Raw genomic sequence first — 22,272 nt, forward strand, 5'->3', positions numbered from 1 at the left:
AAATCATTCAAAATTTCTATGTTTTAAATTTGTAAAATTTCTGATTTTTTTACAAATTAAAGCAAAACATATCAACACAAGTTTACCATTATCATAAAGTCTAATATGTCCCGAAAAAAAAAATTAATCTCAAAATCAATGGGATGTTGAAGCATTCCAGAGTTATTACTATATAAAGTGACACTGGTCAGATTTTAAAAAATTGGCCCCGCCACTAAGGGGGTAAGAGCTTGTACAAGTGAACATTGTTTCAAAAGTGGTTTACCTGTCTCAGGCAGGTTTCACTTCAGCGTTTGGCAGCCTTCTTCCTCCGTTAAGCCCTGTCCACTGCTGCACCTCTTCCTTCAGCTCCGCCTAAGTCTGCATGCGTCCCCTATCTTTAACATTGGGTACGCAGGCATGCCTCATTTTAACGATGCGTTGAACTGCGTCGAACACAACATGTTGCATTTTATTGCGGTCGGCGCAGCGTTAAAACAACGCATGCGGAGGCATCCGCTTGGCCTGCGTACCCAATATTAACGATAGGGTGTGCAGGACGCATGCAGACATAGGCGGAACTGAAGGAAGAGGTGTGGCAGTGAGCGGGGCTTAGGCTACTTTCACACTAGTCCGTCGGTACAGGCCGTCGCAAACCGTCAGCCCGACGTACTGTGTGTTTTATGTAGCACAAAGTGGGCAGCGGAGGCAGTTTTACAACGCATCTGTGGCCCATTGTGAGTTCCGGGGAGGAGGGGGCGGAGTTTCGGTCGCGCATGCACTGTTGAAAATGGCGGACTCGGCGCACCAAAAAAGTTACATGGAACTTTTTTTTGTGCCGACAGTCCGCCAAAACACGACGGATGCGACGTGTGGCAATCCGTCCCAATGCGTCGCTAATGAAAGTCTATGGAGAAAAAAACGCATCCTGCGGGCAACTTTGCAGGATGCGCTTTTTCTCCAAAACAATGCAGTGAGACGTGCGTCACACAACGCTAATGTGAAAGTAGCCTTAACGGAGGAAGAAGGCTGACTTCCGCAGCTCTGCCGAATGCTGGTGTGAAACCAGCCTTAGGCCGGAGACACACTGCTGCGAGATACGGCCGAGTCTCGCTGGTTAAAAGCAAGCTGTGGCACCTGCACTCCGGAGCGGAGCGTGCAGCTCCATGTATTGCTATGCAGCAGCACGCTCCGCTCCGGAGTGCAGGTGCCACAGCTTGCTTTTAACCAGCGAGACTCGGCCGTATCTCGCAGCAGTGTGTCTTCGGCCTAAGGCTGTTATTATAGCACCTTCCATGTGTTACACAGATACATCATGGGCTTGTCCTGCTCTACACATGAAATGAAAGGCTAAAATACAATGTGGAGACTTAATCAGAGCAATGTTTTATTTACATTCAGAACTGGTTTAAGAGGAACAAATTACCATTTCCCACAGAAATCTCAGACTTTTACTTATAGAAATACTGGATAAATATCATTTTAACAGTCGATCTGGAAACATTTCTAATTTTATAAAACTGCATTTTTTTGCATTGAATAACTTTATGTCTTTGCTTGTTTCATTGTATGCATTTCTACAGTATTGTAAAACTGTAATATGCTGTTGGTGCATGCGGGCAGAACTGTCGGTAGGGTATGTGGATCTACCCCCCCCCCCCAGGCCTGCCTCCGGTGTCCGAGGTTTCGGTGTCTGGGACCAGAGACCATAATACCGGCCTTGAATAGTGAAGGACACGGCAGCCAACCCTGAGAAACATCTAAGGTGGGAAAGCCCCATCATGTCGAAGAGAGTCTGCTAGATCCAGGCCTAGCAGACCAGTGCTGGTGGGTTCATGGATGCCAGGAGGGGGCTGGCCTAAAGGAAGGTCTCTTCTTTTCCTGGCGGGTCGGAGAGTTGTCCCGTCGGTTTTTTGGACAGAACATTTCCAAAACAACCAAGCAGATCTCTTGGGAGGCAGACTTTAGTCCTCTGTTGCAGAAGTGAAGTACTCTTAAACTGATAGGCGAAGAGTAGGAGGCACTAGAAAGTTGGCGTGCATGATTGTTCAGGGCACTGGCGGTGTGGACCGGTCACCAGAGAAGGCCTAGACCGAAGCCTGGATATTTTAAGAGCAGGGTCACAGGAGCCTCTGGAAAACATGGAGGCTGCATGAGTAGGAAGGTTTCCCCAGGAGACGTCCATATTGCTCTGGGGAAAACTAGGACATATTTGTCCTGTCCTTTCCATTTTTTTTTTAAAGTAGCCCCCTCACTGCCTGGTAGGATATACCTGTCCTGAAGATCACACATCATTCTTCGCAGACCGATGATGAAGATGGGCATGGAATAACCTGGACGCAGACCTTTCGGCGGCTGGCACACAACGGATTCATCTTCCCTCCCTACTCTATCTGGCTCTGGGGGGGCGAGAGGGTAGGGGGATTTGTGGCATGGACCGTCCTCTGGGGAACCACAAACACTTGATGTGTTAGGGCCTTGCCTCGTAGACCACAGATGATATGGTAGTGACAATTCTAGGTGGGAGATTAGAGTGACAATTCCACTGTCGCCCTCAAAAGCCATATCTGAAAAAAACAATTAAAGAGAAAAAGGAAAGCCGTTAATAAAAAAAACCCCAAAACCTAAGTCAGAAACTGGGCTGGGCGGTCCAGACCCATGTCTGCCTCCTACTGACATTAAGCTAAAACGGATTAGCTTCGTGCCAGTTGGTGGTGTAGTGTTGTGGATTCTGTTTTTGGGCTCCCTCTGGTGGTTACAACTGGTACTGGGTGACTTTGGTGGGTTGCGGCCTCTGGTTTCCACCTGTCCATCAGAGGCTGGGTGTTTCCTATTTAACCTGGCTTTCCTGTCATTCCCTTGCCGGCTATCAATGTATCAGTGTGTCTCTGTTACCTTTGCTACCTGCTCCTAAAGCCTTCAGGACAAGCTAAGTCTGATTCCCCTGTTTCATGTTTGCTTTCATGCTTTTAGTCCAGCTTGCAGATATGTAATTCTCTGTTGCTGGTTGCTCTAGTGGGCTGAAATTACCACTCATGTACCATGAGTTGGCACATGAGTTCAAGTAATTTCAGGATGGTATTTTGCAGGATTTTTAGCTGACCGCGCAGTTCACCTTTTGTATCCTCCGCTATCTAGCTTAAGCGGGCCTCATTTTGCTGAATCTGTTTTCATAACTACGTTTGTGCCTTCCTCTCATTTCACCGTCATTATATGTGGGGGGCTGCTATTTCTGTGGGAATATTTATCTGGAGGCAAGACAGGTCTATTATTCTTCTGATAGGGGTAGCTAGATCTCCGGCTGGCGCGAGACGTCTAGAGTCCTCCCAGGAATGTTCCCCGGCTGCTGTTAGATGAGTGTTGAGGTTCAGGATCGCGGTCAGCTCAGGTTCCATCACCCTAGAGCTCGTCCTGTATTTTCCCGTGTTATGTGTTTAATTCCCTGCCATTGGGAATCATGACAGTATAGCCGGCCCACAAAGTGTTAATTGTTTGGGCTGAAGCAGGAGAAAAAGAAGTGTTGAGGGGAATTTTTTTTTTTTTTTCCCTCAGAGTTTTGCTGCCTAGCCCTTAATTGCTGTCTAGCTGCTTCTTACCTCCTCTTAACCCTTGAATGGCTCTGACCTTAGCTGTTTAACATGGATGTCCAGAGTTTGGCTTCCAGCCTGAATAATCTTGCTGCAAAAGTTCAAAATATACAGGATTTTGTTGTTCACACTCCTATGTCTGAACCTAGAATTCCTATCCCAGAGTTTTTTTCTGGAGATAGATCTACCTTCCTGAATTTCAGGAACAATTGCAAATTGTTTCTTTCTTTGAAATCTCGCTCCTCTGGAGACCCTGCTCAGCAGGTCAAGATTGTAATATCTTTCCTGTGGGGCGACCCTCAGAATTGGGCATTTGCATTGGCTCCAGGGGATCCTGCATTGCTCAGTGTGGATGCGTTTTTTCTGGCACTGGGATTGCTCTATGAGGAACCTAATCTGGAGATTCAGGCTGAAAAGGCTTTATTAGCCCTCTCTCAGGGGCAAGATGAAGCGGAAGTATATTGTCAAAAATTTCGGAAATGGTCGGTGCTTACTCAGTGGAATGAGTGCGCCCTGGCTGCAAACTTCAGAGATGGTCTTTCTGAGGCCATTAAGGATATTATGGTGGGGTTCCCTGCGCCTACAGGTCTGAATGAGTCTATGGCTATGGCCATTCAGATTGATCGGCGTTTACGGGAGCGCAAACCTGTGCACCAGTTGGCGGTGTCTTCTGAACAGGCACCTGAGACTATGCAATGTGATAGAATTCAGTCCAGAAGTGAACGGCAAAATTATAGGCGGAAAAATGGATTGTGTTTTTATTGTGGTGATTCAGCTCATGTTATATCAGCATGCTCTAAACGCGCAAAAAAGGTTGATAAATCTTTTGCCATTAGTACTCTGCAGTCTAAGTTCATTTTGTCTGTAACTCTGATTTGTTCACTTTCATCCATTTCCGTCGATGCCTATGTGGATTCGGGCGCTGCCCTGAGTCTTATGGATTGGTCATTTGCCAAACGCTGCGGTTTTAGTCTGGAGCCTCTGGAAGTTCCTATTCCTTTGAAGGGAATTGACTCTACACCATTGGCTATGAATAAACCGCAGTACTGGACACAAGTGACCATGCGCATGACTCCCGTTCATCAGGAGGTGATTCGCTTCCTTGTACTGTATAATTTACATGATGTACTAGTGCTTGGTCTGCCATGGTTACAAACTCATAATCCAGTCCTGGATTGGAAAACAATGTCTGTGTTAAGCTGGGGATGTCAGGGGGTTCATGATAATGCACCTCTGATTTCAATCGCTTCATCTACTCCTTCTGAGGTCCCTGCGTTTTTGTCTGACTATCGGGATGTGTTTGAGGAGCCTAAGCTCAATTCGCTCCCTCCTCATAGGGATTGTGACTGTGCTATAGAATTAATTCCTGGCAGTAAGTTCCCTAAGGGTCGTTTATTTAATCTGTCAGTACCAGAGCATACTGCTATGCGGAATTATATTAAGGAGTCCTTGGAAAAGGGACATATTCGTCCATCTTCGTCCCCTCTGGGAGCAGGGTTTTTTTTCGTGGCTAAAAAAGACGGTTCCCTGAGGCCTTGTATAGATTATCGCCTTGTGAATAAGATTACAGTCAAATATCAGTATCCATTGCCATTATTGACTGATTTGTTTGCTCGCATTAAGGGGGCTAGGTGGTTCACTAAGATAGATCTTCGCGGTGCGTATAATCTTGTGCGGATAAAGCAGGGTGATGAGTGGAAAACCGCATTTAATACGCCTGAGGGCCATTTTGAGTATTTGCTAATGCCTTTTGGACTTTCTAATGCTCCTTCAGTCTTTCAGTCCTTTATGCACAATATTTTCCGTGAATATCTGGATAAGTTTATGATTGTGTATTTGGATGATATTTTGGTGTTTTCTGATGACTGGGAGTCTTATGTTCTACAGGTCAGGAAGGTGTTTCAAGTCCTGCGGGCCAATTCTCTGTTTGTGAAGGGCTCAAAGTGTCTCTTCGGAGTCCAGAAGATTTCTTTTTTGGGGTACATTTTTTCTCCTTCTACTATTGAGATGGGTCCCGTCAAGGTTCAGGCGATTTGTGACTGGACACAACCTACATCTGTTAAGAGTCTTCAGAAGTTTTTGGGTTTTGCTAATTTTTATCGTCGGTTCATTACTAATTTTTCCAGTGTTGTTAAACCTTTGACTGATTTGACTAAAAAGGGTGCTGATGTTGCTAATTGGTCTCCTACGGCTGTGGAGGCCTTTCAGGAACTTAAGCGCCGGTTTTCTTCTGCTCCTGTGTTATGTCAACCAGATGTTTCACTTCCTTTTCAGGTTGAGGTTGATGCTTCCGAGATTGGAGCGGGGGCGGTTTTGTCACAGAGAAGTTCCGATGGTTCGGTGATGAAGCCATGTGCGTTCTTTTCTAGAAAATTCTCGCCCGCCGAGCGCAATTATGATGTGGGTAATCGGGAGCTTTTGGCCATGAAGTGGGCATTTGAGGAGTGGCGTCATTGGCTTGAGGGTGCTAGACATCGTGTGGTGGTCTTGACTGATCACAAAAATCTGATTTACCTTGAGTCTGCCAGGCGTCTGAATCCTAGACAGGCTCGTTGGTCGTTATTCTTTTCTCGTTTCAATTTTGTGGTTTCATACCTGCCAGGTTCAAAGAATGTGAAGGCGGATGCTCTTTCCAGGAGTTTTGTGCCTGACTCTCCTGGAGACTCTGGGCCTACTGGTATCCTTAGGGATGGGGTAATATTGTCCGCCGTCTCCCCAGACTTGCGACGTGCATTGCAGGAGTTTCAGGCGGATAAACCTGATCGTTGTCCACCAGAAAGACTGTTTGTTCCGGATGATTGGACCAGTAGAGTCATCTCCGAGGTCCATTCTTCTGTGTTGGCTGGTCATCCTGGAATATTTGGTACTAGAGACTTGGTGGCCAGGTCTTTTTGGTGGCCTTCCTTGTCAAGGGATGTGCGCACCTTTGTGCAGTCTTGTGAAGTGTGTGCTCGGGCTAAGCCTTGCTGTTCTCGGGCCAGTGGGTTGTTGTTATCCTTGCCTATCCCGTAGAGGCCTTGGACGCACATTTCCATGGATTTTATTTCAGATCTCCCTGTCTCACAGAAAATGTCCGTTATCTGGGTTGTGTGTGACCGCTTTTCTAAGATGGTTCATTTGGTACCCTTGCCTAAGTTGCCTTCCTCCTCTGAGTTGGTTCCTTTATTTTTTCAGAACGTGGTTCGTTTGCATGGGATTCCGGAGAATATCGTTTCTGACAGAGGATCCCAGTTTGTGTCTAGATTTTGGCGGACGTTTTGTGCTAAGATGGGCATTAGTTTGTCTTTCTCGTCTGCATTCCATCCTCAGACGAATGGCCAGACAGAGCGAACTAATCAGACCTTGGAAACTTATTTAAGGTGTTTTGTTTCTGCTGATCAAGATGATTGGGTTGCCTTTTTGCCACTGGACGAATTTGCCCTTAATAATCGGGCTAGTTCTGCTACTTTGGTTTCTCCTTTCTTTTGTAATTCGGGGTTTCATCCTCGTTTTTCCTCTGGTCAGGTGGAGCCTTCAGATTGTCCTGGAGTGGACGTGGTGGTGGACAGGCTACATCAGATTTGGAATCAGGTGGTGGACAATTTGAAGTTGTCTCAGGAGAAGGCTCAGCAGTTTGCTAATCGCCGTCGCCGCGTGGGTCCCCGGCTTCGTGTTGGGGACTTGGTGTGGTTGTCTTCTCCTTTTGTCCCTATGAAGGTATCTTCTCCTAAGTTCAAGCCTCGGTTCATCGGTCCTTATAAGATCTTGGAGATTCTTAACCCTGTATCTTTTCGTTTGGATCTCCCAGCATCGTTTGCTATTCATAATGTGTTCCATCGGTCGTTATTGCGGAGGTATGAGGTGCCCGTTGTTCCTTCGGTTGAGCCTCCTGCTCCGGTGCTGGTGGAGGGAGAATTGGAGTATGTTGTTGAGAAGATCTTGGATTCTCGTGTTTCCAGACGTAAACTCCAGTATTTGGTTAAGTGGAAGGGTTATGGTCAGGAGGATAATTCCTGGGTGGTCGCCTCTGATGTTCATGCGACTGATTTGGTCCGCGCCTTCCATAGAGCTCTTCCTGATCGCCCTGGGGGTTCTCGTGAGGGTTCGGTGACCCCTCCTCAAGGGGGGGGGTACTGTTGTGGATTCTGTTTTTGGGCTCCCTCTGGTGGTTACAACTGGTACTGGGTGACTTTGGTGGGTTGCGGCCTCTGGTTTCCACCTGTCCATCAGAGGCTGGGTGTTTCCTATTTAACCTGGCTTTCCTGTCATTCCCTTGCCGGCTATCAATGTATCAGTGTGTCTCTGTTACCTTTGCTACCTGCTCCTAAAGCCTTCAGGACAAGCTAAGTCTGATTCCCCTGTTTCATGTTTGCTTTCATGCTTTTAGTCCAGCTTGCAGATATGTAATTCTCTGTTGCTGGTTGCTCTAGTGGGCTGAAATTACCACTCATGTACCATGAGTTGGCACATGAGTTCAAGTAATTTCAGGATGGTATTTTGCAGGATTTTTAGCTGACCGCGCAGTTCACCTTTTGTATCCTCTGCTATCTAGCTTAAGCGGGCCTCATTTTGCTGAATCTATTTTCATAACTACGTTTGTGCCTTCCTCTCATTTCACCGTCATTATATGTGGGGGGCTGCTATTTCTGTGGGAATATTTCTCTGGAGGCAAGACAGGTCTATTATTCTTCTGATAGGGGTAGCTAGATCTCCGGCTGGCGCGAGACGTCTAGAGTCCCCCCAGGAACGTTCCCCGGCTGCTGTTAGATGAGTGTTGAGGTTCAGGATCGCGGTCAGCTCAGGTTCCATCACCCTAGAGCTCGTCCTGTATTTTCCCGTGTTATGTGTTTAATTCCCTGCCATTGGGAATCATGACAGTGTAGCCTACTCTACAGGGAAATACCTAAATTTTTTTTTTTGCATAGCATAAGCAGCATACATCCATTTTTTTTTCTGTACCCCAATCAAGCATTAGCCCCCCCACATCAACCAGAGGGCCACACAGCATAACCTCGCTCCCCCAGTCAGAAACCTCCACCTCACATAAACCAGCGGACCCCACAGGATAAATCCAAAGCCCACCAGACATTCCCTCCCCTCAAGCGTAAATCCAAATATGACGCCCCCTGCCCCAACCATAAATCCCATCAGACACCCCCTAATCGAATGCCACCCCAGCTTAAACCCTCATCGGATGTCCAACCCCCACAAACCCCCATCGGATGTCCAGCCCCCATCGGACGTCAAACCCCCATCGGACGTCAAACCCCCATCGGACGTCAAACCCCCACAAACCGCCATCTGAAGTCCAACCCCCATCAGACGTCCAACCTCCACAAACCCCCATCGGACGCGGACCCCCCCACCCAGCACAAACCCCCAGATGTGGACCTCCACCCACACAAACCCCCAGATGCAGACCCCCCACCCAGCACAAAGCCCCATCGGACGTGGACCCCCCCACCCAGCACAAACCCCCATCGGACGTGGACCCCCCCACCCAGCACACACCCCCGTTGGACGTCCAACCCCCCCACCCAGCACACACCCCCTTCATATGTCCACTCCCCACCCAGCTTAAACCCTCTTCAGCCTCCCCCCCAAACCCAACCTATAAGCAGGTCGCCCCCCAATAAAAAGGATCCCCCAGTAAGCAGCAGGTCACCCCCCAATAAAAGGGTTCCATCCATAAGCAGCAGGTCGTCCCCAAATCCCACCACGGGATCCCCCCCAATAGCCAGAAGCAGGTCGCCTCCCCACATTCCACAACAAGCAGGTCGCCTCCCCACATTCCACGACAAGCAGGTTGCCTCCCCACATTCCACGACAAGCAGGTCGCCTCCCCACATTCCACGACAAGCAGGTCGCCTCCCCACATTCCACGACAAGCAGGTCGCCTCCCCACATTCCACGACAAGCAGGTCGCCTCCCCACATTCAACGACAAGCAGGTCACCTCCCCACATTCAACGACAAGCAGGTCGCACCCCACAAGCAGGTCGCCCTCAAATCTCACCACAGGGGTCCCCCCAATAGCCTGCAGCAGGTCACCCCTCACATGCAGGTCGCCTCCCCACATCCCACCACAAGCAGGTCACCCCCACATCCCACCACAGGGGTCCCCCAATAGCTTGCAGCAGGTTTCCCCCCCCCCCACAAGCAGGTCGCCCCCCCCACATCCCACCACAAGGGTCCCCCCAATAGACAGCAGGTCACGCCCTCCCAAAACACGACCACAAGCATGTCGCCCTCAAACCCCACCACAGGGGTCCCCCCAATAGCCAGCAGGTCGCCCCCACTAAAAGGGGTCCACCCTGTAAGCAGCACATCACCTCCAAACCCCACCACAGGGGTCCCCCCCAATAGCCAGCAGGTCACCCCCAAACTCCACCACAGGGGCCCATCAATAGCCATCAGCAGGTCACCCCTCCACAAGCAGGTCGACCCCACTAAAAGGGGTCCCCCGCAAGCAGGTCACCCCCAAATCAGACCACAGGGTTCCCACCATAGGGGTCACCCCAATAGCCAGCAGCTGGTCTCCCACCCCAAACAGGTCACCCCATAAGCAGCAGGTCACCCCCAAATCCCACCACAGGGGTCCCCCCAATTGCCAGCAGCAGGTTGCCCCCCACTAAAATGGGTCACCCCCAATAGCATGCAGCAGGTCGCCCCCCACAAGCAGATCAGGGGTCCCCCAATAGCCTGCAGCAGGTCGCCCCCCTCACACAAGCAGGTCGCCTACCACAGGGGTCCACCACAACAGCCAGCAGCAGTCCCTCCTCCAAAAAAAATCCCACAATAGCCAGCAGCAGCAGGTCTCCCCAAAATCTCACCACAGGGGTCTCCCACAATAGCCAGCAGCAGCGGAGCCCCCCAAAATGCCACCCCAGCAGTCCCCCACAATAGCCAGCAGCAGCGGAGCCCCCAAAATGCCACCCAGGGGTCCCCCACAATAGCCAGCAGCAGCGGCGCCCCCCAAAATCCCACCCCAGGGGTCCCCCACAATAGCCAGCAGCAGCGGAGCCCCCAAAATGCCACCCAGGGGTCCCCCACAATAGCCAGCAGCAGCGGCGCCCCCCAAAATCCCACCCCAGGGGTCCCCCACAATACCCAGCAGCAGCGGAGCCCCCCAAAATCCCACCCCAGGGGTCCCCCACAATAGCCAGCAGCAGCGGAGCCCCCCAAAATGCCACCCAGGGGCCCCCACAATAGCCAGCAGCAGAGGAGCCCCCAAAGTGCCACCCCAGGGGTCCCCCACAATAGCCAGCAGCAGCGGAGCCCCCCCAAATCCCACCCAGGGGTCCCCCACAATAGCCAGCAGCAGCGGAGCCCCCCAAAATGCCACCCAGGGGTCCCCCACAATAGCCAGCAGCAGCGGAGCCCCCCAAAATCCCACCCCAGGGGTCCCCCACAATAGCCAGCAGCAGTGGAGCCCCCCAAAATCCCACCCCAGGGGTCCCCCACAATAGCCAGCAGCAGCGGAGCCCCCCAAAATCCCACCCCAGGGGTCCCCCACAATAGCCAGCAGCAGCGGAGCCCCCAAAATCCCACCCCAGGGATCCCCCACAATAGCCAGCAGCAGCGGAGCCCCCCAAAATCCCACCACAGGGGTCCCCCACAATAGCCAGCAGCAGCGGAGCCCCCCAAAATCCCACCACAGGGGTCCCTCACAATAGCCAGCAGCAGCGGAGCCCCCCCAAATCCCACCACAGCGGTCCCCACAATAGCCAACAGCAGCGGAGCCCCCAAAATAGCCAGCAGCAGCGGAGCCCCCCAAAATCCCACCACAGGGGTCCCCCACAATAGCCAGCAGCAGCAGAGCCCCCCAAAATCCCACCACAGGGGTCCCCCACAATAGCCAGCAGCAGTGGAGCCCCCCAAAATCCCACCCCAGGGGTCTCCCACAATAGCCAGCAGCAGCGGAGCCCCCCAAAATCCCACCACAGGGGTCCCCCACAATAGCCAGCAGCAGCGGAGCGCCCCAAAATCCCTCCGCAGGGGTCCCCCACAATAGCCAGCAGCAGCGGAGATCCCCAAAATCCCACCACAGGTCACCCCACACACAGACAAGTAGGTCGACCACCGCAGGGCCTCCCCCAATAGCGATCAGCAAGTAGCATTTTTTCACCCTGAAACCACTAACCTCCATGGCGTCCACAAGCTGTCATCATGCTGCTTTCATTTGCCGCCTTGGTAAAAAGAATACGCCCATGATGTGAACTCAGAACACGCCCCCTCCCGATAGGACACCCCCCCGAAAATGACGTCACACCTGGAAGGAGCCCATACACTCTATCATTTACCGCCATATATGTGGTGTGCGGCTCTGCAGGTGGAGGTAGGTGCTGTAGATTCACCATTACTGGGCACAGGGGGCAGTAACCCCTCCATTCCCGGAGATAGTGCCCCCCCAGCTCTGCCATGTGTATATAGATATCTGTCAACTATAAAAGATGAGAGGGACAGATTGTGGTGAGTGCAGGAACAGGAAACAGCTGGGGCAGATTCATTATTAGACACACACCAGCTGAGTCTGGCTGTCCTCCCTGACTATAATGAGCTCCATTAACATTTTGTCAATATTCCCATCATATGTCACATCTAAGTTCTTTTTCTGATAAGTCCACACTCAGGCCTTCTCCTCAGTGTTCCTCTCTGACCTCAGGCCATCTCCTCAGTGTTCCTCTCTGACCTCAGGCCATCTCCTCAGTGTTCCTCTCTGACCGCAGGCCATCTCCTCAGTGTTCCTCTGTGACCTTAGGCCATCTCCTCAGTGTTCCTCTGTGACCTTAGGCCATCTCCTCAGCGTGCCTCTGTGACCTTAGGCCATCTCCTCAGCATGCCTCTGTGACCTTAGGCCATCTCCTCAGCGTGCCTCTGTGACCTTAGGCCTTCTCAGTGTTCCTCTGTGACCTCAGGCCATCTCCTCAGCGCTCCTCTCTGACCTCAGGCCATCTCCTCAGCATTCCTCTCTGACCTCAGGCCATCTCCTCAGCGTTCTTTTCTGTCCTGAGGCCATTTCCTCTGTGCTTCATTTCATCACACAGGAAATTGGAAATAATAGAATAGCTGTTAGATAATGTAGTTAGAGAATGGCCGGGAGTTTTTAATACAGGTATATTAGAAAATAGCTTAGATTACGGCACTAAATATATGAGGATTCAGTATGAAATTTATTTTGACTTCAGACCACCCTTCTAACTTTAATGATGTGCTCTGTCGGACAAAATTTTCAGAAATATCCGTCTTTTTCAGGTAGGAACTGCCTTCATATTATATTTCATGAGAAAAGAAACCTCTACATGTTGTATCTCCTCATTTGTTTCCCCTTATTATCTCTAGTAATTTTGTTATTACATGGGATCTTTATGACGTTACATCATCATCTTCTTCCCATTTAGGTCCCTACAATATCGGATCCTTTCGGGGAAGATCTTCTATAAGAATTTTCCTGACTGACCTGTCAAGCATGGATAGTGGCAGGAAAGAGATGGCAAAGAGGCTGTTAAACCTCACCCTAGAGATCCTCTTCCAGCTTACTGGAGAGGTGAGAGATCAAGGGAATAGCAGATGGACAAAACTGGAGAGGTGAGGACTCTGGAAATGTCTGTAGTGAGATTTATTAATGTGTCTCTCCATAAACAGGATTACACAGTAGTGAAGAAGACCTCTAGTGAGCGCTGTCAGGCCCCTGTGTCTGAGGGATTTGAAAGTCCCCTGAGCCCAATCACGGGGCCTTCACCTCACCCCCTGATACATGAGGACATCAATGATCTGAAAATCCTAGAACTCACCAACATCATGATTCAGCTGCTGACTGGAGAGGTGACGCTGCTGGGAATGATGGGACATATTACAGTAACGCTATGGAGGGATCGGGGTGATTATGTATCATTGTATGTGTCAGGTTCCTATAAGGTGTCAGGATGTCGCCGTCTATTTCTCCAAGGAGGAGTGGGAGTATTTAGAAGAACACAAAGATCTGTACAAGGATGTAATTGTGGAGGTTCCCCAGCGCCTCACATCACCAGGTAATTGATATGAATAAATTTACTTCTTTAATAATAAATGCTGAAGTAAAGCTAGTTTTACAGAATTTTCAAACACCCAGGTTCTCTAAACCTATATAATGAGTCTGTAAATTTGTTTACATCATTTTGTGATGGCTAAAATAATAATTATATTTTTTTTATTTCTATTGCACCAACATATTCCACAGTATTTTACAATTCATTAGGGGACTTGTACAGACAATAAAGATATGACAGAGTAACACATAATTCTACACACACCAAGAGAAGTGAGGGCCCTACTCACAGTCTTACAATCTATGAGGAAATAGATGAAACCACCAGAGGTTAATTTAACAAACATTAATTTGAAGGGTATTCAAATAACGCTGCATGAACTGGTCACCAGCACAGAGTGCTACTAAGTGTATGGAGGGTGTAAAAACAGATAAGACCAGTATCTGGGGAAAATGTAATAAGGACAAAGAGGAAATAGTTAGTTTGATACTGGTAATTAATCAAATTGTCTATAGTAGTTCACTCGAGACCTAGTGCAGCACAGGAGACGTTTTGGAGAAAGCAGAAGGAGGTTCAGATTGTTAAGGTTGTTAGTCTTAGGTCATTAGTGAAATAGAGAGCATAGCGAGGGTGGTAGACAGATGAGGCAGAAGATGTTGGATGGCGCTTAACTGTAAAGAGCTTAGAGAGTGAGGATAATAAGTTTATATTGTATCCAGTAGCGGAAGGTCAACCAGAGTAAAAAGTGATTTTGTGTTATACCATGCCTGATGAAGAGACCTGAGTCGTGTCAAAAACTGGCTATTTGTTACCTTTTAATGGCTAACCACTGAGGACTCTCAAATATTAATATTTTTCAATCTACTGGCTAACACGGTACAAAGATATATTTTTCTTGTATTATGAGCAACAATAAGAATTTTTGAACAGACAAATTGTAAGGAAATTTCAAATTTTAGAGATATTTTTGAGATACAGGTGACATGAGCAAGTGAATGATCGGATATAGGTAGTAAAAGAAAGATCTGAGTCAAATGTAACCTCAAGTGATCGGGCATTCTGCTTGGAAATTGTGGTGAAACCAGACATGGAAATGGTAATATTGGTTTAGATAGAGTAGTAGAGGGGGAAAATACAAGGAGTTCAGTTTGACAAATTCGGTGTTAGAGGAAAGACATAATTAAAGTTAGAGATGACAGATAATCGTTGATATTTTGTAGTAATGTTTGGGTGATGTAAAGAGAAGTGTATAATTTGGTATCATCAGCATCAGAGATGGTACTGAAAAGCGAATCTGCATATGGTTTGTCCAATAACGTCAGTGAGGTGAGGAGGAGGGGAAGAAAAGCCAGTAATTGGTACATCAAAGGAGCTGTCAGATTGGTAGGAGGAAAAACGAGAGCAGTATCATTGATGACAATAGCGCGGAGCATAGTGAGAAGGTGACTCACTGTATCAAATGCTGCAGAGAGAACCAGGAGAATCAGTAGAGAGTAGTGTCCATTAGATTTTTATTTTAGTAGATTATTAGAGACTTTAGTAAGTGCGGTTTCTGTAGACTGTAAAGGGCGGAAACTGAATTGTAAAGGGTCAGAGATATCTGAGATATAACACACTAGACGATAGTGGACCAAGCATTCCAGGAGTTTAGAAATAAAGAGGAGTTTAAAGATATGTCTGTAGTTAGCAGCGCAGATCTGGTCAAGGGATGTTTTTTGTAACTAATGTATGTATGCTGATGTGTTTGAAGGAGGGAAAGATAACGGATGAATCAGAGAGGTTACGTATTTTAGTTACGTTTTTGGTGACAGCCGGCGAGAGGCACTGAAGGAAGTGAGAGGGAATAGGGTCAGTGGTGCAGGTAGAAGGGTGAGAAGACGTGAGAAGCCTGATAACTTTGTCAGTTCACTGCAGTTCAGCCCGACTGGGAACGCAGCCTCACTGACCGGAGGTAACCACGAAGATGTCACTGCTGCTCAATTATGCTGCACTCGTAGCAGCTCATTCACCAGTAGTTCTCAGCCTGGACGGTCAAATCTTGGCACCGTCCAGGTTGAAAACTATATATCCCCCAGACACGAATTATAGCATGGGACAGAAAGATTTTTTATTTATTTATAGTAGTGTTCCCCAACTCCAGTCCTCAAAGCCCACCAACAGGTCATGTTTTAAGGATTTCTTTAGTAATGCCCAGGTGATAATTGCATTACATGTGCAATACAAAGGAAATCTTGAAAACATGATCTGTTGGTTGGCCGTAAGCACTGGAGTTGGGGAGCACTGATTTATAGCACAGGCAGCCACTCCTGATGTCACTTTTATTAGAGGCAACAGGTGTAGGCTGATGAGGTTAATAGTCCCATCAGCCGCCATCTGCTGTTATTGTTATCACTGGAATATAACTCTCATCATTCTCCTGTGATCACCGTCAGAGCAGGGAAGAATGATGAGAGCAGTCTCCAGCGCCTGAGAACAGTGCTTACTGTAACGCTTCTTCCCTGGGGCCGTACATGTGGTACTGATGAGGCACATGGTTGCCACACATGTGCTCCAAGTATTACACTCATGGACACTGTCGTCTCTGGTACAGTTTTTTTTCCAGTACCAGAGATATCAGGACGTATGAAACCGGCTTAACATGTATGAAACGTTTTTTGGATTTGTAAGGGTACGTTCCCACGGGCTGGACGCCCCGTACATCCGCAGCATCCAGATGTTACAGCATAGTGGATGGGATTAAGAAATCCCATCTCCACTATGCGGCCAGAGACACCTGCAGATCACCCACGGAGATGGACATGCGGTGGCATCTTTCCAGACTTCAGCATGTCAATTTATCTTGGGTACATGCGAGACTCCACAAGATAAATGTCACCCATATAATGTAATGGACTCGGTGATTCCGCACGGTTCAATTAACACATGCGGAATCACCTGCGTTCAAAAGCCGTCAGTGCTTTGGACATAGTGGACATGTGCTGCATCCAAAGCGCTGCCAATTCCTGACAATGTGCACATATCCTAAATGTTATTCCTTGCTGATGAATGAAAAAAACTAATGTCATATGGATGGAAAACTTAAGACGATAGAGATGAAAGTCTGTTTTTTACCCTTCGCCACGACAGCACCTACTGGAGAGATAGGGATCCGCCCCAAGGAACAGGAAACCTACAGAAGAATAAAAGGGGCGGTCCGCCTCTCCTCCTCAGTTTAGATTTCCTGTTCACCGGGGACAGGTTTCTCTGGATTCTCAGAAGATCATACCTGGGCCAGGGGCATCCGCCTGTGCGGTCTCTGCGGGAACGGCAGGGGATGCGGTCCAGATGCAGCGTCGGGGGAGTTTCCTTTAGACGGCTCCCCCCCTCGTCTGACCGGCACAGTGAGGGCTGGATCCAGGAGAGGCCACCCGGTCTCACTGAGGAGCGCTGCGGTGAGGTGCGGGCTAAAAAGAGCTCCGGGACGTCGGACGGCATATGGGGTTCCGGGGGCGGCCGCACGGTCGCCAGAAGCAGCAGCAGCCGGGAACACTGCTCCATAGCGTGGGCCGAGGTGAGACGCGGCCGCGCATTCGCAGTCCGATGAAAAGCTCCATTACCTGCCCGGAAGTGATCTTAGCACTTGCGGGGCATACAGCACAGCGGTGGGGAAAGCGCGGTTTCGCGCATGCGCAGTACACCACTAGAAAAAAAACCCCCGGATCTTATGCTTTAAAAATGGGGATGGTTGCGGGCGCACAGGCGATGCAACATGTCATCCTAAGGCAAGACGGTGGACCCAGCGGGTGATTCAGCCAGCAGGAAGTCCTTGGACGTCAGCCGTAAGAGTGATGCCACGGATTCAAGGTCCAGAACGGCGTTTCGGCCACCTGATCTGGTACCATACAGCTTCACTGGGTGAGTGTAAAAACCCTCTACCTGTTAAGCTGACACTCTTTTCCACAACATTTTTCCCCCAGGCCAAAAAGAAACAAAAATCCAAACATAAACAGTGTTCGTTGTGTGATCAACCTCCCCCAGATTCCTACCCTAAAAAACTGCAAGCAATGTATTAGTGAAACCATGCAGGGTCCATCTATGTCCGTTACGGATATACGGGCCATAATCAGGGAAGAGTTACAAGCCATCACCCAAGCCAACGTACCCCTTAAGAAAACTAGGAGGGAAAAAATAGCGTCCAGCTCTGAGTCCGATGATGATCATGCAATCAACTCGGACTCCTCACAAGCATCATCCTCATCTTCATTACCATCAGATATTGAAGGTCAGTCTTGTTTTCCCCTTGATGGGGTAGACAACCGAGTAAAATCAATTAGAAACACAATAGGTTGTGAAGATACAAAGGATGACCAGACGGCGCAAGATATCATGTTTGCAGGGTTAGCGGAGAGGAAAAGGAGAGCTTTCCCAGTAATCCCTGCGGTTAAAGCATTAGTAAAGAGAGAATGGGAAAAACAGGACCAGAGAGGTTTTCTCCCGTCAGCCTCCAAAAGGAAGTACCCCTTTAGTAATGATGAGCTTATATCATGGACTAAGATCCCTAAAGTGGACGCAGCTGTCGCCTCCACTTCAAAACAATCAGCTTTAATAGTTGAGGATTCAGGCCTACTCTCTGATCCCCTAGATCGGAAAGCGGAATCGTCATTAAAAAGATCATGGGAAGCTTCCACAGGCATATTTAAGCCAGCAATTGCCAGCACATGTACTGCTAGATCTATGCTCCTCTGGATTGATCAGTTAGATCAACAGATTGAACAAAGAGTCTCTAGACAGAAATTGCGGGATGCTATACCATTGATTAGAGGGGCAGCAGCCTTCATGGCCGATGCATCAGCTGACTCTCTACGCCTTGCAGCAAGATCAGCAGGTCTAGTAAATAATGCCAGTCGAGCCTTGTGGATGAAGAGTTGGAAGGGGGATACGCAGTCGAAGACCAAAATCTGTGCTATCCCGTGTGAGGGTGAGTTTCTCGTTGGGAAAGCTTTGGATGATATCCTTAAAAAAGGAAAAGAAAGGGAAAAAAGCCTTCCCTGACCCCTCAATTCCTTTCTAGAGGAAGACTTTCAGGAGGAGACCATTCGTGAAAAGGGGACAAAATGAAAAACCAACGCGGTGGGCCACAAAAGAAGAAAAACAAAAGGGTACTATGTTTAAAGGACCCGCCTCCCGCAGAGACAATAAATATTAGAACACCAGTCACCCCAGTAGATGGTAGAATAAAATTATTCCTCCCTAAATGGGAAATAATAACATCAAATCCGTTGATTCTAAATATCATTAAGGAAGGAATTAAGATTGAATCGTGGGGGATTTGGAGGAATTCTTTCATCATAACAACCCTTAGCTCACCGATACAACAAAGGGCCCTTAAGCTTGAGATACAGAGCCTGATAGATTAAGATGTTTTAGTAAAAGTACCAAAGGGATGAGGGTAGGGGGTTCTACTCTCCATTATTTCTAATCCCAAAGCCCGACGGTTCATTCAGAACAATTATAAATCTTAAAAAACTCAATACATTTATTAAAAATTATAAATTCAAAATGGAATCCATTAGATCCGCCATTAAGTTACTTTATCCAAACTGTAAAATGGGGGACATTGATTTAAAAGATGCTTACTACCATCTCCCTATCCATAACAGATATCAAAGGTACTTCAGAGTCGCAGTAATCCTCGAAGGGGAGGTTCATCATTTCCAGTACACGGCCATGCCCTTTGGCCTCTTCACGGCACCAACAATCTTCACCAAAGTAATGTTAGAGGTGATGGCCTACCTTCGTCAAAAGGACACTTTAATCATCTCCTATTTGGATGACTTTTTAGTTGTCGGAAATTCATCTCTTCAGTGTGCTCAACGCTTAGCTTACACTGTCTCATCTTTACAGGACCTGGGCTGGATCATCAACTCCGAAAAATCCAGACTTATTCCACTTTCCCTCCAGACATTTTTAGGGTTTCATCTAGATTCTACAAAATAAAGATGTCTACTCTCTCAGGTAAAAATATCACTAATAGAGAAAAAAGTAACTGCTGCAATTCATAAACCCCGAATGTCCCTGAGGGAAGGAATGTCCTTATTAGGATCCCTTTCTTCCTGTACTCCAGCTGTCCAGTGGGCACAATTCCATACCAAAACATTGCAACACCAAGTTCTTCAGGAACAGAAAAAACTCTTTGGCCACCTGAATCTAAGATAACCTTGTCGCAAGATGTTATAGCCTCCCTGATATGGTGGTTAGAAAGTAGACATTTATCGGAGGGGGTCCCTTGGGTAATTACACCATCCCACACTTTAACTACTGATGCTAGTCCCGACGGGTGGGGCGCACATATAAGAGATAGTTTCTGCCAGGGAATATGGAATGAAGAGGAAATTAAATATTCATCTAATCTGAAAGAACTAAATGCGGTAAACTATGCATTACGTCAATTTCTTCCACAGCTTCAGGGAAATCACGTCAGAATCTATTCAGACAACACTACGACAGTGGCTTACTTAAACAAACAAAGGGGGTACTCGATAGAAAGCTTTAATGTCTTCCGCAGAGGACACCTTGAACGTGGCCGAAAAACATCTGTTGTCTCTCTCTCTGCCCTCCACATCAGGGGAGAGAACAATCAACAGGCGGACTTCCTAAGTCAACACATTCTACATCAGGGAGAATGCTGCCTAAATACTTGCATCTTTTGCAAGATAACATTATTATGGGGCCATCCTCAGATAGACCTGTTTGCTAGGAGACAAAACAGACAAGTGGAGAAATTTGCATCTCGGTCCCGTGCAGATCACCCGGTCGTTCTAGATGCTCTTCAAATACCCTGGCAATTCAAGCTGGCATATGCCTTCCCTCCGATAATTCTGCTTCCACAAGTAATACGGAAAATCAGGGAAGAACAGGCCAGGATAATATTAATAGCACCATTTTGGCCCAACAGACCATGGTTCTCATGCCTGCAATCAATGTCAGTGACAGACCCATGGGTCCTTCCCTCAATCCCAGACCTACTCTCTCAGGGACCTTTCCACCCCCAAGTGGACAGCCTCCACTTGATGGCCTGGAATTTGAAAGGCAGATACTAAATTCTAGATGTTTTTCAAGAGGTCTAATTGATACACTCCTGCTTAGCAGGATACCATCCACTACAAAAATCTATACCAAAATATGGAAAAAATTTCTTCAGTTCCATACAGGTTCCGACCCCTCAGAAATTCCAATAAGACCTATCTTAGAATTCTTACAAAAAGGGAAAGGGTATGGACGTAATACAATTTCTTCTAGGGTCTTTCCTCCTCCCCCTCCCCCACTATCTCTTTTGTTTACTTGTTAGTACGTTAACTGGGTATATTCCCCTTTTCTTTGTTGTATACCGTAATATGTAAATATACCACAGTATTGTTTTTTTTCCCTCTGTACCATATTTGCAAATTTCAATAAAAATTTATTGATTAAAAAAAGAAAGGGAAAGAGTTAGGTCTTTCTGTTAATACGCTAAAAGTCCAAGTATCCGCTCTAGGCGCCCTCTATGGCCATAATGTTGCTGGGAATAAATGGGTGTCCCGTTTTATCACGGCCTGTGAACGAGTTACTCCTGTCTACATCCCTAGAGTATCTCCTTGGGATTTAAGCCTATTCCTAGACTCTCTTACAGAACCTCCGTTTGAGCCTATAGATACAGCGTCTCTAAAACACCTATCGTTAAAAACGGCCTTCTTAGTAGCACTAACATCGGCTAGAAGGGTCAGCGACATTCAGGCTCTGTCAATAGATCCACCTTTCCTTTTAACATATCAGGACAGGCTAATTTTAAAACCAGACCCTTTATACCTCCCTAAGGTAGCGGGAAAATTCCTTAGATCACAAGAGATACATCTTCCAACTTTCTTTAAAGACCCCTCCACTCCCGAAGAACAAAAATTTCACACTCGATGTCAGGAGAGTAGTTTTACAATATATTGAAAGAACTAGTAGTTGGAGGCAGTGTAGGGCTCTGTTCATATCCTTCCAGGGCAAAAAGAAAGGGTTTGGAGTCACAAGAGCCACATTTTCCCGATGGATTAGAGACGTTATCCGGCTGGCCTACTCCATGAAAAATAAGGAACCTCCAGAGGGTATTTAAGCACATTCCACCAGAGCTATGGCATCTTCCTGGGCTGAATGGGGAAACGTTCCAATAGAGGACATATGTAAAGCGGCAACGTGGTTGGCTCCTTCTACCTTCTACAACCACTATAGGCTTGATCTTTCATCAACTTCTGACCTACACTTTGGCAGGTCTATCCTCAGCACGGTGGTCCCCCCCTAGGTGTTGGTCTCTGGAAATCTCTCCAGTGGGTGCTGTCGTGGCGAAGGGTTAATAGCCGGATTACTTACCGGTAATGCTCTTTTAATAAGTCCACGACAGCACCCAGTCACATCCCTCCCTAATAAATTAAAACCAATTGAATTACTACTTTTATAGAGTAAATAAGTTTAAGATATATATTGTAAATATTTGCCTAATACTGGCAGTCCTATGGGCACTCTGAAAATTAAACTGCGGAGGAGAGGCGGACCGCCCCTTTTATTCTTCTGTAGGTTTCCTGTTCCTTGGGGTGGATCGCTATCTCTCCAGTGGGTGCTGTCGTGGACTCATTAAAAGAGCATTACCGTTAAGTAATCCGGCTATTCTGGTTATGTAGTTATGTAGGTTGAAAAAATGCA

At 47.7% G+C, this 22,272-nt stretch overlaps 1 protein-coding gene and 1 long non-coding RNA gene across 2 annotated transcripts in view; one reads left to right on the forward strand and one right to left on the reverse strand.

Annotated features, from left to right (window-relative positions):
- Positions 1-22,272, forward strand: part of LOC143766157 (gastrula zinc finger protein XlCGF66.1-like) — an 82,015-nt gene that overhangs the window by 56,647 nt on the left and 3,096 nt on the right. The window contains exons 2-4 of the mRNA XM_077253623.1: positions 12,946-13,091; positions 13,190-13,369; positions 13,452-13,575. Of these exons, the coding sequence (XP_077109738.1) occupies positions 13,014-13,091; positions 13,190-13,369; positions 13,452-13,575 (382 nt within the window). The 5' untranslated portion in view covers positions 12,946-13,013. The remainder of the gene's footprint in view (positions 1-12,945; positions 13,092-13,189; positions 13,370-13,451; positions 13,576-22,272) is intronic.
- LOC143766159 (uncharacterized) lies at positions 1,354-11,779 on the reverse strand. Its single transcript, XR_013213542.1, has 2 exons — positions 11,688-11,779; positions 1,354-2,546 (listed from the first exon to the last, which is right to left on the reverse strand). It is a non-coding gene; the product is annotated as an uncharacterized LOC143766159 (long non-coding RNA).

This window comes from Ranitomeya variabilis, chromosome 4 (assembly GCF_051348905.1).
Source record: "Ranitomeya variabilis isolate aRanVar5 chromosome 4, aRanVar5.hap1, whole genome shotgun sequence".
NCBI classification, from domain to species: domain Eukaryota; kingdom Metazoa; phylum Chordata; class Amphibia; order Anura; family Dendrobatidae; genus Ranitomeya; species Ranitomeya variabilis.